The 17,246-nt window shown below is 42.8% G+C and overlaps 1 protein-coding gene across 2 annotated transcripts in view; it reads left to right on the top strand.

The window, feature by feature from the left end:
* CNTN5 (contactin 5) overlaps nucleotides 1-17,246 on the top strand; it is a 2,193,251-nt gene that overhangs the window by 2,079,362 nt on the left and 96,643 nt on the right. For both annotated transcript variants that reach the window (XM_073582945.1, XM_073582944.1), the window contains 2 exons: nucleotides 8,954-9,024; nucleotides 9,894-10,128. In XM_073582945.1, coding sequence (XP_073439046.1) covers nucleotides 8,954-9,024; nucleotides 9,894-10,128 — 306 coding nt within the window. The remainder of the gene's footprint in view (nucleotides 1-8,953; nucleotides 9,025-9,893; nucleotides 10,129-17,246) is intronic.

The following is a 17,246-nucleotide window of genomic DNA, read 5'->3' as shown; positions in this document are numbered from 1 at the left end:
CATGTGCAAGCCATACTGGGCCTAACACCGTCTGAGCCTGCCTCCTGATGTATAGACATATATTTTGAATGTGTACGCTATCCATACATGTTATCTGGGGATACGGTACCCTTTCTAACCTTTGTGCAATCACGTGCAATCCATACTGGGCCTAACACCGTCTGAGCCTGCCTCCTGATGTATAGACATATATTTTGAATGTGTACGCTATCCATACATGTTATCTGGGGATACGGTACCCTTTCTCACCTTTGTGCAATCACGTGCAATCCATACTGGGCCTAACACCGTCTGAGCCTGCCTCCTGATGTATAGACATATATTTTGAATGTGTACGCTATCCATACATGTTATCTGGGGATACGGTACCCTTTCTCACCTTTGTGCAATCACGTGCAATCCATACTGGGCCTAACACCGTCTGAGCCTGCCTCCTGATGTATAGACATATATTTTGAATGTGTACGCTATCCATACATGTTATCTGGGGATACGGTACCCTTTCTCACCTTTGTGCAATCACGTGCAATCCATACTGGGCCTAACACCGTCTGAGCCTGCCTCCTGATGTATAGACATATATTTTGAATGTGTACGCTATCCATACATGTTATCTGGGGATACGGTACCCTTTCTCACCTTTGTGCAATCATGTGTAATCCATACTGGGCATGAGAACGGCTGGCGAGCTGTTAAGCAAGCTACAGCACCTGTGGTTTGCACACGTAAGTTTTTCATTTTTTCAGGAATGACGGTTAGGCCTAATTCCGGAACTGCGGTTGACCTGCACTTATTGGGAAATCATTGTTCGCGGGTAATAATTGTAATCAGTGATCCCCATCACTAACGTTGTTCAGCGGGTTATCTGCACCTGTAAGCGACAAACGCTGGCCTTTTCAGTGTAGCGCACATGCAGCCACGGACATGTAAGGGCATGACACACCAGTTATTGGCCAATCTCATGTGCCAGAGCCTCACGTGTCCCTCTAGTAAGCTGGACTCGGACCGCGGGGCATGACGGAGTCTCGTTTGTTAACGGAATTAAGCTTGCAATGTGTGCATCTGTTCTGTAGCTGGCATGGTTGAGGTTTCCCAGGTGGAGTCGAATTTAACCGTAGGCTCCACTCCTGGTGGTGCCCTTCTGGACATTCCTTTAAGGTTCAGCTTTGCAACCATACTGCCCACGTAAAACAAACACTTTGCCTTCATGAACGCTGTTTGGAGGGTCATGACTCGTGGGAATAACGCCGCCCAATCAGTTAACCTGCTAGAGAGATCGTTCGTTGCTCCCAAGCATGACATCACACTCCCTAGGAAGAAGGTAATGCCACTGTGGCGACCGTACTCCTGGGGGCGACACAAGTGCACTGATGCCCAGCCACTGCTTGATGAATCTGCTGGTACATTGACCCAGACCACTACATTCCCCTCGCACGCTACACGGCCTGAATCTGACCCTGATGAAACTCAGGTTACCCTTCCCATATACAGTTCCATTTTACACGGTGACAAAGAGGAAGCTGCAGATGAAAGTGCAGGTTCGGCCCACCCGCCATCAGACACACCACCGTACTATCAGGGGCCCTGTGCCAGTGCGGTCGCCAACGAGTGGGCCCCCCCTGCTTGCTCAGGATCACAGCACTTGCAAAGTTGAAATACTGTGCAGTGAGATGGAAGATGGGGACGACGAGGAGTCCAGACAAGTACAGGGATTCCCTAGCGAGGAGACTTATTTGATTGTTTTCAATGTTGGGACAGCAATTTTTGGGGTGCACTATACTCTGGAGAATGATAGATGGGGCCCACCATACACTGGAACATTCCAAAGGTGGACATCAGACACTGGAGCAGCATTTACAGGGCCCATTATACACTAGAGCATTAGAAATGGGGCCCATTATGTTTGGAGCATTATTTGGGCCCATAAGACAGTGGAGCTTCATCCATGGGGACCAACATATACTGTAGCATTATGTGGAGCTCATCATATACTGTTTCAAACATTATATGGGACCAATGATTCTGTATGGAGAAATAGATGGGCCTCGTCATGAGATGTAAAAAGTGAGGTATTTTTCATTGTACTATACCGCTATTTCTCTGCCGTATCGGAGCATGATGAGTTGTGGTATGTGTTAAAGGGGCGCTCTTTCGCCCAGGGCACATGAAAACCTGCAGCCAGCCCTCCCCCCCCACAACTTTAGCCAAATAACCCTCATTTTTCAGTGCGTAACTTGTATTATGAAGTTAATTAAGGTTGACAAGCTTAAGTAAGAAGAATTGATGCTTTTGGCATTCAAATGGGCACTGTTGGTGTGTTTCCTGTCCTCCTCTCACTGCCGACTTTTATTCCCCATTGACTTACATTGGGTTTCGTGTTTCGGGACGACCCCGACTTTTCCCTATAATCGGACGATCTTGCTCGACCCGACTTTTGGAAAAGTCGGGTTTCACGAAACGAAACGCGACCCTAAAAAAACAAAAGTCGCTCAACTCTACTCACCACACATCTAGATAAGTTCTTTAAGGGGTCTAGTCTCCAAATTGGTTTCACTTGTGGGCTTTCCCTGTTTAGGCACATCAGGGTCTCTCCAAACATGACATGGCATCCGATCTCAATTCCAGCCAGTTTTGGTTTGAAAAAGTCAAACAGTGCAAAATCCTCAAAATTAATTAGCATGCTGCGGTTTTTACCGCGATGCGTTTTTTTCGCGGTAAAAAACGCATCAATGTGCACAAAAGTGCAAAATGCATAGAAATGACTGGGAAGCTTATTTTTAGTGGTTTTATAGCGGTTTTATAGTGAAAACCGCAGTAAAAACCGCTAAAAAAACGCTGTGTGTGAACACAGCCTTAAAGTCAATCTCTGTTAACGAGCCTTGCATCGTAGTAAAGGATAATTGCCAATCCAGACATTCATCTACACACAACATGTTTCAGGGTAGTGGGGGATATTTGACCCTCAGCAGTGAAAAGCAGAGTCTGGCTGGATGAGTGCAATGCCCTTAATGTGGGGGAAGTATGGAGCCTTACAGGTAATTTACCAGCAGAGAAAAGTATGCAAATTAGCTATCTCGCTGAATAACTGAAGCAAGTACCACCTAGGAAAGGAAATCTACAAGTCAATGTCTGATACTTTAGCAAGCCGTGGCGTGGCACTCAGCCATCCAGTCTTTGCTTTACCCTGATGAGAGGCAAACACCCTGAAACAGGCTGTCTGCCATATTATATATGGATTATTCACTGTATATAGTGGTTATTAATTATTGTAGCATTAATATATAATTATTATAGGGCACTGTCACTTTATATTAGTGTTTTATTATAACATGGCAATTTAGTAATTATCATATTTATTATTAATTCTGAAATATACTTGGTGATATTGATCACTATTTGCGCACTTTGTTTAGTGTATTCTAAATTAACGTGCACTGTCACTTTAAGATTCTATGATATAAATAGCACGGTCACTTTATTCAATATTAATTATTGATGTTTCACGTCACTTAATAAAAGAATTTTAAGCCATTATCCTCGCACTATATGCACTTTTTCTTAATTTTAAGACAGCACTTTTTTCCTTGTCACTCTGGATGTATAGCCACAGGCGTGCATGCGCGAATATCCCGACCTCCGCTATTTTCCAGGGGCGCTCATACACTGATGAGCAGACGTCACTGTCTGCGTGTCATTGAGCGTTACCCAGAGGAAGTACGTCAATTGGGAGGCGAGCTAATGCATCATGCACCGTGATCTGTCGGCGCCGTTCTTTCCCCCCTACCTGCGCAATGATTGGGCACTTGTCTCATAAATATTCAGATACCCCTCACCCTGGCACGCCCCGGAAGAAGCAGGTGGTGAAACGCGCGTCGGGGTGAGGGGACGCCGGGCGCACACACCACTCCTAATAGGTAATATGCATTTTTTAATAAGAGTCACTCTTTATTGTATTGTGGTCATGCATTGTTATCGGATGTTTATTGACAAGGATTTGTCATGGTTCACTTCTTTATGGTGGTGAACTTCCATTTGATTTAAGCTATTTTGCGATATCACATCTATGTATGTTACAAGGGGTGACAGTTTGGGAATCATTTCCATTGTGGATTACCCACATAGGTTAGTAATTAGATTAATTACTTGTGCCCACATTACATATGATATGTCTTCAAAGAGATTGATGAATATATATTTGATGTATAAAGACCTCATATTATTTTACATAATCTTTGATCTAGACAACATCACCTTGCAGATACTTATTTGAGCTCGGTGTCCCTTGGACAGAATTTTTGCTTTTTTATGTAATGTATATTATCATTATCTACTACCGTAATAAAAGTTTGTGCTTTTACATTTGGGATCTCTTCTCCCTTCCATTTTTTGGCATATATGGGAATGTTGTGTATAGTCTTATTGAAGAGCCCTATATGAATTTGGACATTTTTTGTTGATGTCTGCCATTAAGTGTCTGGCTTGGTATTTATCTTTGAACATGTCGAAAGGCTCTATGAAGGGTCAGACATTACTTGGTCAGGCAGTACTTGCGAGATAGATTTTTTTTGTTTCTGCGAGACAGTTAATTTGCATAACTTTATCCCATGGAGCATTGCCTGTAAGACTCCAGACTAAGCTGGTCTTCACCAATATTTCTCAAAGCTTCTTTACTTTTTTTATTCACTTTATGACAGTCCAATAATAATCAGATCCCATTAATATCATGTAAAAGGAATTTTAGTTCATACAGATAATGTCCCAATCACTGTAGACCGTTAAATATACAGAGGATGCTGCGAATAAATTGGCAGCTGTCAGTGATGGACCCTTGGGCAGGAGATGGTGGGGCCATCAAAGGAGACATTTGACCCTGTTTTTCAATTACCAGCTGGGTCCAAATTTTCCTTTTTTAAGTTTTGATGTCTTAGTTATTTTAATTGAAGTTTAATTTAATATTGTAAAGATTTTTTGGCTTTTTCATTTCGGGGCTTTTTATTTGGACTCACCATCTGTACATCTGTTCCAAACTGTCAGGACAAGACGATGCAGAATGAAATGTTGTGTCGTTTGAGCTCGTCATTAGAGCAGGGCTGTCTTCTTTATGTGCCTCATTACAAACAATTAATATGCAGAAGACTCCGAATATACTAATTATGTGTCAATATTCAAGTTTTATAACCATATGAATGCAGTGATAAATTACACTGATAGTTACACATTACATTGAACGATACGAACCGGAGGTTTGTACCAAATTCACAGCGTCTGACGAATGTGACATGGGACTGGGAACCTCAGGAGCAGACTCGTAATTAATTGGAATTTTTGTTTATGACATTAAACCAAAAAATAAGATCTGGTGACTGTAGAATTTCTGCTAATGCTTGCATCTCAAAACACAAATTCTCCTCCAAAAATAAATAAATGTCTAGATTTTGTGCAGATGTATATATTAATAATTATTACAAGAGATAGAGATATTCCTATAGCAATAAAAAAAGGACTTGAAAAGCAATAATATGTGGAGTGCAATAGGACCACGTTGGTCTATGTATAATGCCTATTTCTCAGTTTGTTTGTTTTTTACCATAGTGAGACATTGATTCTCGGAACTATGGTCCAGCGTCCAGGTCAGTTGTACCTGGTTAGATAGGAGGCTTTTGACATCATTTGTGTGTCATGTCGCACAGATGACACCATAAGGACGGTAAGAGATTTGTGGGTCTCAGATCTAGCGGTCGGCCACCACTGACCTTGACGCTGGAGTGGAGTTTCGTGAATTGATCCGATCATCTATAATGGCACGATAAGATGGCTGTATAAACTGGATCATGATCAGACCGCAATGCATGGACAGGCCACCGATATCCTGACCTGAGCAAGACAGCTGCATAGAAATATACAGTCATATGTTAAAGTTTGGGCACCCCTGTTAATGTTAACCTTTTTTCTTTATAACAATTTTGTTTTTTGCAACAGCTATTTCAGTTTCATATATCTAATAACTGATGGACTCAGTTATATTTCTGGATTCAAATGAGGTTTATTGTACTAACAGAAAATGTGCAATCTGCATTTAAACAAAATTTGACCGGTGCAAAAGTATGGGCACCTCAACATAAAAGTGACATTAATATTTCATAGATCCTCCTTTTGCAAAAATAACAGCCTCTAGTCGCTTCCTGTAGCTATTAATGAGTTCCTGGATCCTGGATGAAGGTATTTGTGACCATTCCTGTTTACAAAACAATTCCAGTTCAGTTAAGTTTGATGGTCGCCGAGCATGGACAGCCCGCTTCAAATCATCCCACAGATGTTCAATGATATTCAGGTCTGGGGACTGGGATGGCCATTCCAGAACATTGTAATTGTTCCTCTGCATGAATGCCTGAGTAGATTTGGAGCGGTGTTTTGGATCATTGTCTTGTTGAAATATCCATCCCCTGCGTAACTTCAACTTCGTCACTGATTCTTGCACATTATTGTCAAGAACCTGCTGATACTGAGTTGAATCCATGCAACCCTCAACTTTAACAAGATTCCCGGTGCCGGCATTGGCCACACAGCCCCAAAGCATGATGGAATCTCCACCAAATTTTACTGTGGGTAGCAAGTGTTTTTCTTGGAATGCTGTGTTTTTTAGCCTCCATGCATAACGCCTTTTTGAATGACCAAACAACTCAATCTTTGTTTCATCAGTCCACAGGACCTTCTTCCAAAATGTAACTGACTTGTCCAAATGTGCTTTTGCATACCTCAGGTGACTCTGTTTGTGGCGTTCTTGCAGAAACGGCTTCTTTCGCATCACTCTCCCATATAGCTTCTCCTTGTGCAAAGTGCGCTGTATTGTTGACCGATGCACAGTGACACCATCTGCAGCAAGATGATGCTGTCGGTCTTTGGAGGTGGTCTTTGGATTGTCCTTGACTGTTCTCACCATTCTTCTTCTCTGCCTTTCTGATATTTTTTTTGGCCTGCCACTTCTGGGCTTAACAAGAACTGTACCTGTGTTCTTCCATTTCCTTACTATGTTCCTCACAGTGGAAACTGACAGGTTAAATCTCTGAGACAACTTTTTGTATCCTTCCCCTGAAAAGCTATGTTGAATAATCTTTGTTTTCAGATCATTTGAGAGTTGTTTTGAGGAGCCCATGATGCCACTCTTCATAGGAGAATCAAATAGGAGAACTACTTGCAAGTGGCCGCCTTAAATACCTTTTCTCATGATTTGATACACCTGGCTATGAAGTTCAAAGCTCAATGAAGTTACAAAACCAATTTAGTGCTTCAGGAAGTCAGTAAAAAGTAGTTAGGAGTGTTTAAGTCAAGAAAATGATAAGGGTGCCCATACTTTTGCACCGGTCAAATTTTGTTTAAATGCAGATTGCACATTTTCTGTTAGTACAATAAACCTCATTTAAATCCAGAAATATAACTGAGTCCATTAGTTATTAGATATATGAAACTGAAATAGCTGTTGCAAAAACCAAAATTGTTATAAAGAAAAAAGGTTAACATTAATAGGGGTGCCCAAACTTTAACATATGACTGTATGAAGCTGTCACACTCAGGTCAGGAGAGTCATGACTAGTCCAGCCATTGGGGTCTGATCTCAATCTGATGTATACGGCTGTCTGAAGGCACCCTAATTGTGACCTTTTTAGTAAAAAAAAATGTGTTGAAAAGATGGACAATCCCTTTAAAAATGTCCACATTCACTGACACCAAGAACAGATCTTGAATGTGGCATTGAAATAAAACACGTAGGATCAAATTTATCATTTGTTATTTTTTCAAACCGATTCGTTATTGCATTTGCTCCTGTTTGATGTTGAGTCTTCGGTGTTTTGTGCCTATTTTTTGTTTGCACCAAATTCATCTTTTTTTTAAAGTACAGTATACTTTATGTGGGTTCACCAGTTTTTTTAGTCCACCATTGCCGTCACTTTTTTAAAATCTTTACTAAAAATGCTTTAAAAACTGATCCAGCTTCCATTTTCAAAAATAATAGGTGTCTATGGTGCATGTTTTTTTAGCTTGAAAAAAAAAAGGAGCATGTCTTTTCTTGACACATCTCTGCTTGAAGAAAATTACAAGGCCGGGGTCACACTTGCAACTGCAGTGCGAGAAACTCCCGCTAATACCAGGCACTGCCGTTGACACTCGGGACCAGAGTTTGTGGCTGCATGTATTTCTATGCAGCCCCACACTCTGGTCCAGAGTGCCGGCGGCAGTGCCAGATATTGATACGAGAGACTCATGCGAGTTTCTCGCATTGCATTTGCAAGAGTGACCCCGGCCTATGTTTGACTACTGCATAGACATGAGTGATTTTACTTTGCTGGACTCCCGTCCAGCATTCCCAGCAGTTGACAGATGTGAGCAGAGGGAACCTTCTCCTACATGATGTCATCTCAGGCTCCTCTTCTGATTAGTTGGCTCGGTGCAATGTCATGTGTGAGTCATGAGTCATGACTAGAGTTGAGCAAATTTTTCAATATTCGGTACGGAATATGGTTTTTTGCAATATTTGTTGAACATAGCCTAATGTTATTGGAGTCAATGAGAGTAGAAATGAGCAAACATGTTTGGAAACAATCGTCAAACATAAAGTCGGCACGAATAGGGTACCGATATGGCAATTTCGGGTTCAGCGATGATGACACAATGGTGATGTCGCCCCGAGGCACTGGGGTTTACAAATCAGTAGAGGCACCGGGGATTCCTCCAGTGGCCATGGAATACTGATTTGGCCCATGGACCGAGGTCCTGCAAGGTTATTTGCACATCTCTACTAATGGATCAGTTGAAATAGAGAAAATGTCCCATACTAAAAAAAAATACAGATCAAAATAAAGTTCTGAAAAATCCTTATCAAAACATTGTTGAGTGAACAAACCCTAATAAAATGGAATGCAAAACTCTATTGATTTTTTTTTCTTTCTTCTTTCAGTGCCAAAAACTCCTCCAGCAAATGTCAGCGGGGGCAGTGGAAGACGTCATGAATTAGTGATAACTTGGGAGGTATGTCAATCTTCTTGTGGCCATTATCCTTATTTTCCATTAATATGTTGGCATTCAGTGTGCTTTGGGGGACAGTCTGTATACATTAGATTGTACACACCGATCTACGACCATGCTGGCGTATAGTATTAGCGCATTCTCAAAGTTTGAGTAAGACTGGTGATGAAGTAAGGTATTCTTGAAGAAAAGATCCAGCTATGAAGGATAATAAAATCCAAAAACTTTTTTTCCAAATTCAGATAAAATACAAAAAACCCGACCGGTGGTACCGGAGGAAGGGTTGCCGGAGGAGAACTGGACGCGTTTGGAACAAGTGTTCTTCTTTCCAAACGCGTCCAGTTCTCCTCCGGCAACCCTTCCTCCGGTACCACCGTTCGGGTTTTTTGTATTTTATCTGAATTTGGAATAAAAGTTTTTGGATTTTATTATCCTTCATAGCTGGATCTTTTCTTCAGAATATTTGCTATGTACCGTCTCACAGGGATGTGATCCATGCTCCGAAGGAATCAAGAGCATTTAAGGGGTGAGCTGAACATATCTCTCCATGCATGAAGTAAGGTAAGCTGTCCTCGGTGATACTAGTGAGAGTGGGTGGAATTGGGGCGCCATCAACTAGACTTTTTGGCGAAGCTTTTATATGTCTCGGACAGCAGGGAGAAGCCAAACCTATATCAAGTATTCAGGTTTAACTGTACAATGTTGGTGGTTCTTTGGGAAGGCAAAAGGTTGCCTCTAAGGTTGCCTCCATGTTGCTATTGAGGTTCAAATACAATCTGTTCGGTCTGGGCGTAGCTGAAAAATAGACCAGTTTTGATCAAAAGAGAACATTTTGTAAATGCGGGATTCTTTTTTATTTTTGTTCATTGCAGCCTGTCTCCGAAGAGTTTCAGAACGGCGAAGGGTTTGGATACATTGTGGCCTTCAGACCTAACGACACCAGAGGATGGAAGGAGAAAATGGTGACCTCTTCCGATGCCTCTAAATTTATCTACAGGGATGAGAGCACCCCACCGCTCACCCCTTTTGAAGTGAAGGTTGGCGTATACAATAATAAAGGAGACGGACCCTTCAGTGACATCGTGTTCATCTGCTCTGCAGAAGGAGGTGAGTTGTAATGGGAAAACTGTTGTTGAGGAAACGAGCACTTTATACACGCGAGTGAGCTACAACTATCAGGTGTTTATCTACTGATATAACTATAAGGTGTTATACACTGAGATAGGAGACATATCTTGAGGCTTTGGTGCATTGATAGGTCTTTCTGTATGCCAACTCATATAGCAAAAGATGTGTTGGCAGGGTATATGGGACTCACGTGCTTGATGTTTGGTCCATGTAAGCAAGGAACACAGGCACTCTCTCTAAGTGGGAAGAGATTCTGGACTCTATGGCTTTCTCTAAAGATTGACAAAGAGCTAAAACTCACAGGCATTCTCTACAAGAGGGTGGTATAAGAAGGACTCACAGGTGCTCTGTGTCAGTGGGCAGGGGAAGCAGGACTCACAGCCTTTCTCTACAGGAGAGTGGCATAAGAAGAACTCACAGGCACTCTCTGTCAGTGCATTGGGGAAGCAGGATTCACAGGCTTTCTCTACAAGAGGGTGGTATAAAAATAACTAACAGGCGCTATCTGTCAGTGGGCGGTGGAAGCAGGACTCACAGGCTTTCTCTATAAGAGGGTGGTGTAAGGACTCGCAGGCTTTATTTATAAGTGGGAGTGGGAATGAGTACTCACAGGCTTTCTTTACAATTGGGGGGTAAAGTGGGACAAAGGCTTACTATATAACTGGGAAGTGATTTTGGACTCTATGACTTTCTCTAAAAGTTGACAGATAATTAAAATTCACAGGCTTTCTCTATAAATGGGTGGAGTAAGCAGGACTCACAGGCTTTCTCTGTAAGTCGGTGGTATAGCAAGGACTCACAGGCTTTCTCTATATGTGGGTGATGTAAGAAGGACTCATAGGCTTTCTCTATAAGAGGGTGATGTAAGAAGGACTCACAAGCTTTCTCTATAAAAGGGTGGTGTAAGCAGGACTCACAGGCTTTCTCTATAAGTGGGTGTTGTAAGAAGGACTCACAGGCTTTCTCTATATGTCGGTGATGTATGAAGGACTCACAGGCTTTCACTATTAGTGGGTGATGTAAGAAGGACTCACAGACTTTCTCTATTAGTGGGTTGTGTAAGAAGGACTCACAGACTTTCTCTATAAATGGGTGGTGTAAGAAGGACTCACAGGCTTACTATATAAGTATTTGCTGTAAGAAGGACTCACAGTCTTTCTTTATAAGTGAGTGGTGTAAGATTCACAGACTTACTCTATGAGTGGACGTGGGACCAAGGATTCACCGGCTATCTCTATAAGTGGGGTGTAAAACATGAGACAGGCTCTTTCTGTAAGTGGGGTGTAAAACAGGAGACAGGCTATCTCTGTAAGTGGGGTGTAAAACAGGACACAGGCTATCTCTGTAAGTGGGTGGTGTAGAAGAGCTCACAGACTTTCTTTATAAGTGGGTAGGGTGAGGCAGTTCTTACAGACTTTCTTTAGCAGTTACACAACTTTTTTTTCATGAAATTACTGAATCAAATCAGAAAAATGTGTCATCAAGCTCATTGCTTCCCCCCCCATCTTGTCCTTTACTGCCCTCAAAAAATGTAGCATAGGAGATCTGCAATAAGAAGATATTACCACTAACTTAAATGGATGTTCTACCCCTTTCTAATAACAAAACGAATAGGCCAAGTGTGCTATACGTAAAAGAAGTTGTGCATACTCCCCATGGATCCCCTGCCGCTCCTCCCTGTTCCCCGACACTCTCCTTCCCTTGTGGACTGATCTGCATTCGGCTCAGCAGTCTTGTGCTGACAATATCAGCCTCACCGCTGAGCCCAATGATTGGCTGCAGTGCCTTAATATGGAACCAACAAATTCCACAGGCAGCGGTGAGGAGGCAGAGCAGCAGAACAGGTGCTGACGTTTTATTTTTTCATTTTATTATTTTTATACTGGGCAAGCTCATGCAGATTCTAAAATCAATCCTGGAAAACCCTTTAATTCTGTGATAAATCTCATGGAGAGCACCATCTCCCGTTTGTCACCTTTTTTTTTGCACAGGTGCATGAATGGCCCATTGTATTAAAAGGAATCTGTCACCTATTTTTTCCCATATAAAATGCGGCAACCGCATTCAGGGGCTTATCTACAGCTTTCTGTAATGCTATAGATAAGCCCCCGATGTAACCTGAAAGATAAGAAAAACGAGTTATATTATACTAACCGGGGGGCGGTCCAGTCTGATGGGTGTCGCAGTCCGGTACGGGTCCGATGGGTGTCATGGTCCGGGTCTGGCGCCTCCCATCTTCTAGCAATGACGTCCTCTTCTTTGCTTCCCATCGCGGCTCCGGTGCAGGCGTACTGCTCTGCCCTGTTGAGGGCAGAGCAGAGCACTGCAGAGCGCAGGCACCGGGAAAGGTCAGAGAGGTCCAGCGCCTGTGCAATGCAGTACTCTGCTCTGCCCTCAAAAGGGCAGAGCAGTACGCCTGCACCGGAGCCGCGTCAGGAAGCAAAGAAGTGGATGTCATCGCTAGAAGATGGGAGGCGCCGGACCGGACTGTGACACCCATCAGACCGGACCGGACCTGGACCGCCCCCGGGTGAGTATAATATAACTCTTTTTCTTATCTTTCAGGTTACATTGGGGGCTTATCTACAGCATTACAGAATGCAGTAGATAAGCCCCTGATGGCAGTGGCCGCAAGTTATATGCCAAAAAATAGGTGACAGATTCCCTTTAAATAGCACGTGTCCAGATTCAACAGACGGGAAAGTAGAATGACTCTTCTTTTCAAGCAGCAAATTATAGATGAAGATGCATTACGTATGTGTAACATCAAAGTTACAAACTAAGCTTCCATCAACTTTTGCCTGAAAAATTGGATGAGCAGAAACAGATATTGTTGTGACTTGACACTTTACATGTTAATGCAAATTATGCAGTGTGGATTCAATGAGGCCTAAATTTAGCAAAAAAACTTGCTTTAGTTTTTCACCACCTTCATGCTGTCGGTTCGGCATGACAAATTGTACTGATCATCATCCTATGAAGATTAAAAATAATCCAAAGAGAGCAGGAAAAAAGTCTATCAATGTAATATATTACAAAATAAGTTACCAAATTCGTACAGAAAACTTTGCACAGTTAACTTTACAGATCTATCTGTACTTCTCTTTGCTCTTGCTCGACATTTGCTGAGATGAGTGGTTCAAGATGAAAATAAAACGGGATTTTGTGATACTCTGTTGGGAGATGTTTGTGCTATATGTCTCTATGTGTGGCCATCCATTCGTTGTGAAGTGTATAGGAGCCTGTCTAGAGGGTTGATAGCTTGTTCCAATGATGTATTGAACTCATAGTTTCTCTGTTTCTGCTCAGCCCAAGAGACTGCTTTCCTCTGATAGAGCTATTTGGTTGAGCACCTGTTAAGTTATGCCTGATCCTGGGCTGTCTCTGCAGTACAAGATATAAACCTAGCACTCAACTTTAGGATATTCAGGAGAATATTTATTGTAGTTCGTAAAAAAAGTTTCTGTCAAATTTTGACCTTCTTCAGTTACGTACTGTACCAAATACATGGTAATAGGTATTAAACCTATTGTGAAGATTCATGTGCTCTTAATTGGGGTGGTCCGTCCCACTGCCTGTTGTAGCATGCTTATAGAGGCCAGTACATGAGGCAACATATGCACGTAGGCTGTTTACTGGGGAAATCCGTCCCACAGCCTTGTGTCAGCCAGTAGATGGGGCAGGACGTTCCTCCAGACACAGTATCCACGGCACATCTCCCCAGCTTATGTTACAGGAGGATTTATGTAAACAAGAAGCTTGGGCTGATAAATGGCAAATGAGCTTTAATGGGGATAAATGTAAGGTCATGCACTTGGGTAGAACAAACAAGATGTATAATTATGTGCTTAATTGTAAAACTCTGGGCAAAACTGTCACTGAAAAAGACCTGGGTGTATGGGTGGACGACAAACTCACATTTAGTGGCCAGTGTCAGGCAGCTGCTGCAAAGGCAAATAAAATAATGGGATGCATTAAAAGAGGCATAGATGCTCATGAGGAGAACATAATTTTACCTCTATATAAGTCACTAGTGCGACCACACTTAGAATACTGTGTACAGTTCTGGTCTCCGGTGTATAAGAAAGGCATAGCTGAACTGGAGCGGGTGCAGAGAAGAGCGACCAAGGTTATTAGGGAACTAGAGGGTCTGCAATACCAAGACAGGTTATTACACTTGGGGTTATTTAGTTTGGAAAATCGAAGGCTTAGGGGTGATCTTATTACAATGTATAAATATATGCGGGGACAGTACAAAGACCTTTCTAATAATCTTTTTACTCTTAAACCTGTGACGGGGACAAGGGGGCATCCGCTACGTCTGGAGGAAAGAAGGTTTAAGCATACTCACAGACGTGGATTCTTTACTGTAAGAGCAGTGAGACTATGGAACTCTCTGCCATATGATGTTGTAATGAGTGATTCCCTACTAACATTTAAGAAGGGCCTGGATGCCTTTCTTGAAAAGTATAATATTACAGGGTATATACACTAGTTTCCTTAGGGTATGTGCACACGCTGCGGATTCTGCTGCGGATCCGCAGCGGATTTGGCCCTGTGGGTCCGCAGCAGGTTCTGCTGTGTTGTACAGTACCTTTATTTTCTATGGAAATAAAAAAAACGCACTGCACATGCTGCGGATTTTTCCGCATGGATTTGCTGCGGGTTACAATCACCTTCATCATTGTTAGGTGGGAAACCGCAGGGCAAAACCACAGGCTAAACCGCAGGCCTTTTAACCTGCAGATTTACCTGCGGATTTTACAAAATCCGCAGCACTAAAAACTACATGGGCACATAGCCTTAATATTGCGTTGATCCAGGGAGCTAGTCTGATTACCGTATGTGGAGTCGGGAAGGAATTTTTTTCCCTAATGCGAAGCTTACTGTTTGCCATGGGGGGGGTTTTTGCCTTCCTCTGGATCAACATGTTAGGGCAAGTTAGGATAGGATATGGGTTGAACTAGATGGACTTAAAGTCTTCCTTCAACCTTAATTACTATGTTACTTTGCTACTGAATGAAAGTCATTTAGATAAATGTCTGCTTATGTTACATACAGATCGAGCAATCTCTTACATAGCGGATCATAGAAAGGTATCCAAAGCGGGGCACATTTATCTGCTCTAATAAGGAATATGGTGAAGGGTCGACTTTCTAATGGGAGATAGAGAAGGTATCGCTACGACTACTGTTCAATCACAGTCTTCTTAAGGATTCAATAAGCCGAATCTGCTAATATAATAAATGTAAAATGAAGAAGGCAGCGTCCCAGTTCTTGGCTAATAACTTGGTATGAAATAGCATCGCTCGCCTTCTTTCTTTATATTAACATACAGCGGCTTCCCACAAAGACATATAAATCATTTATGTCTCGGATTTTCTTCCACTTGTTCCCATCCGTTGCTATAGAAGGCACAGAACGTGTTCTCTCCGCCGGTGTCCTTGGAGCCTGTCACTCAGTTTATTAAACATAAAAACCTGCCTTTCAGGTCATATATATGATGAAGGGACGAGGGAGGAAAGCAATCTAAAATTTAAACATCACTACTGAGATTATTGGATGGTGTCTCTGCCGTAAAAGCTCTTGTCACCGGATACTTGAAGACAGATTCTTTTTTGCAGTTTTTATGTAAAGTGTCCTCACGGCTGTGGAGACGACAAACTTGATAAAAGCGTGGATGGGACTTTAAAGGGAAACGCAGTCCATTTTTATTACTTTAGTCAACCCCTTGAAACCAAATATTACATGAATTGGGTATTATGGTTAATTGGGATCTTCTCAGCTACCATTTCTGGATCATTGTACTTTGGGCATTTGCAAACTGTGGAGCCAATAATTGGCCTATCCTCACTTTTAGGGATCATTCACATGTCATCCAAGTGTAGTCCGAATTCCGTAGACTCACATAATGGAGCAGAACGAGAAATTGAGTTCTCTCCGTCTTCTCTGCACTTGTGATACAATTCTCTCATCTGAAAGAATCGGATCACACTAAGCGGACACTCAGCTCAAATTCGGTGTCGACTTTGGAGTGTCATTAACATAATCTAATCGATCCGATTCTCTTGGAGACAATCGTGTGACCCCAGCCATGGGCCGGTTTCCCATGTCCACCCTTCAATGGCCGAGAACGACCAGCAGTATCCGGAAAGTTACAGGTCTTCTGACTTAAACTCATCATCCTCAATTATGCCTATGAGGCTGTTGAGTTTGGGTCAAGAGACCCATGGTCAGTCCAGAAATAGCGATTCATAGCAATTCATAATTGGACTGTGAATGTCAGTCTGTAAGGCTGTAGGTAGGAGACCGACTGGGAGGGGGTGACCCTTTTCTTCGCCCCAATAGACTCAAGACAGAGACAGGAACGTGTTCAACAGGTCTTCTTTATTGATCGTCTTTCCACGACCCACAGCACCTCACAGCAATTGCACATTAATCTCCGTAGCCTCACACAGCAGCTGCTCGACAATCTCCACAGCCGCATACAGCAGCTGCTCGACAATCTCCACGGCCGCACACAGCAGCTGCTTGACAATCCCCTCAGCCACACACAGTAGCTGCTTAACTTCGTACATAGGCCCGGGTACCTTCACTTTCTTTCGTTGGCAAATGGACATCCCTCGCGGCTCCTTCACCATGGTTACCCTAGGCCTACCACCACAGCGTTTCACCAGTCCGAGTCCGTTCGGTTTAGTGGTACCCCTGGCTGTCTCTGTCTACGGCCTCTCTTTGCTCTCCGGCTGTGATCTCTGCTGTCTCTGTCTGCGGCTAATCCTGTCAGGGTCACCCCCCTGACTGTTTCTATTGCCAGCCCTTCTCTGGAGCTTCTTTTCTGTCTCTAGTCCTCAGCAGAGCTTCCTGCCTCTTGTGCTCCTCTCGCTGACTGAACTTTCCAAAACCTTCTCCCCCTATTATATAACCTTCTCGTTCTGGTAACTCCGCCCACCATGACTCAACAGTTTTCTTAGCCCATGGCTGTTGTTCAGTCCTAACCTCACAGCTCTCCATTGCCCTCTAATGGTCAAAATCCAATACTACAGCCCTATTTCCTATCTCCAGCTGTTTCCCCTCTTTTACTACAACAGTCCACCTTC

The sequence above is a fragment of the Dendrobates tinctorius genome, unplaced genomic scaffold (assembly GCF_039654945.1).
Source record: "Dendrobates tinctorius isolate UK_male_01 unplaced genomic scaffold, ASM3965494v1 ptg000075l, whole genome shotgun sequence".
Taxonomy (NCBI): Eukaryota; Metazoa; Chordata; class Amphibia; order Anura; family Dendrobatidae; genus Dendrobates; species Dendrobates tinctorius.
This window is presented reverse-complemented; position numbering and strand designations above follow the sequence as displayed.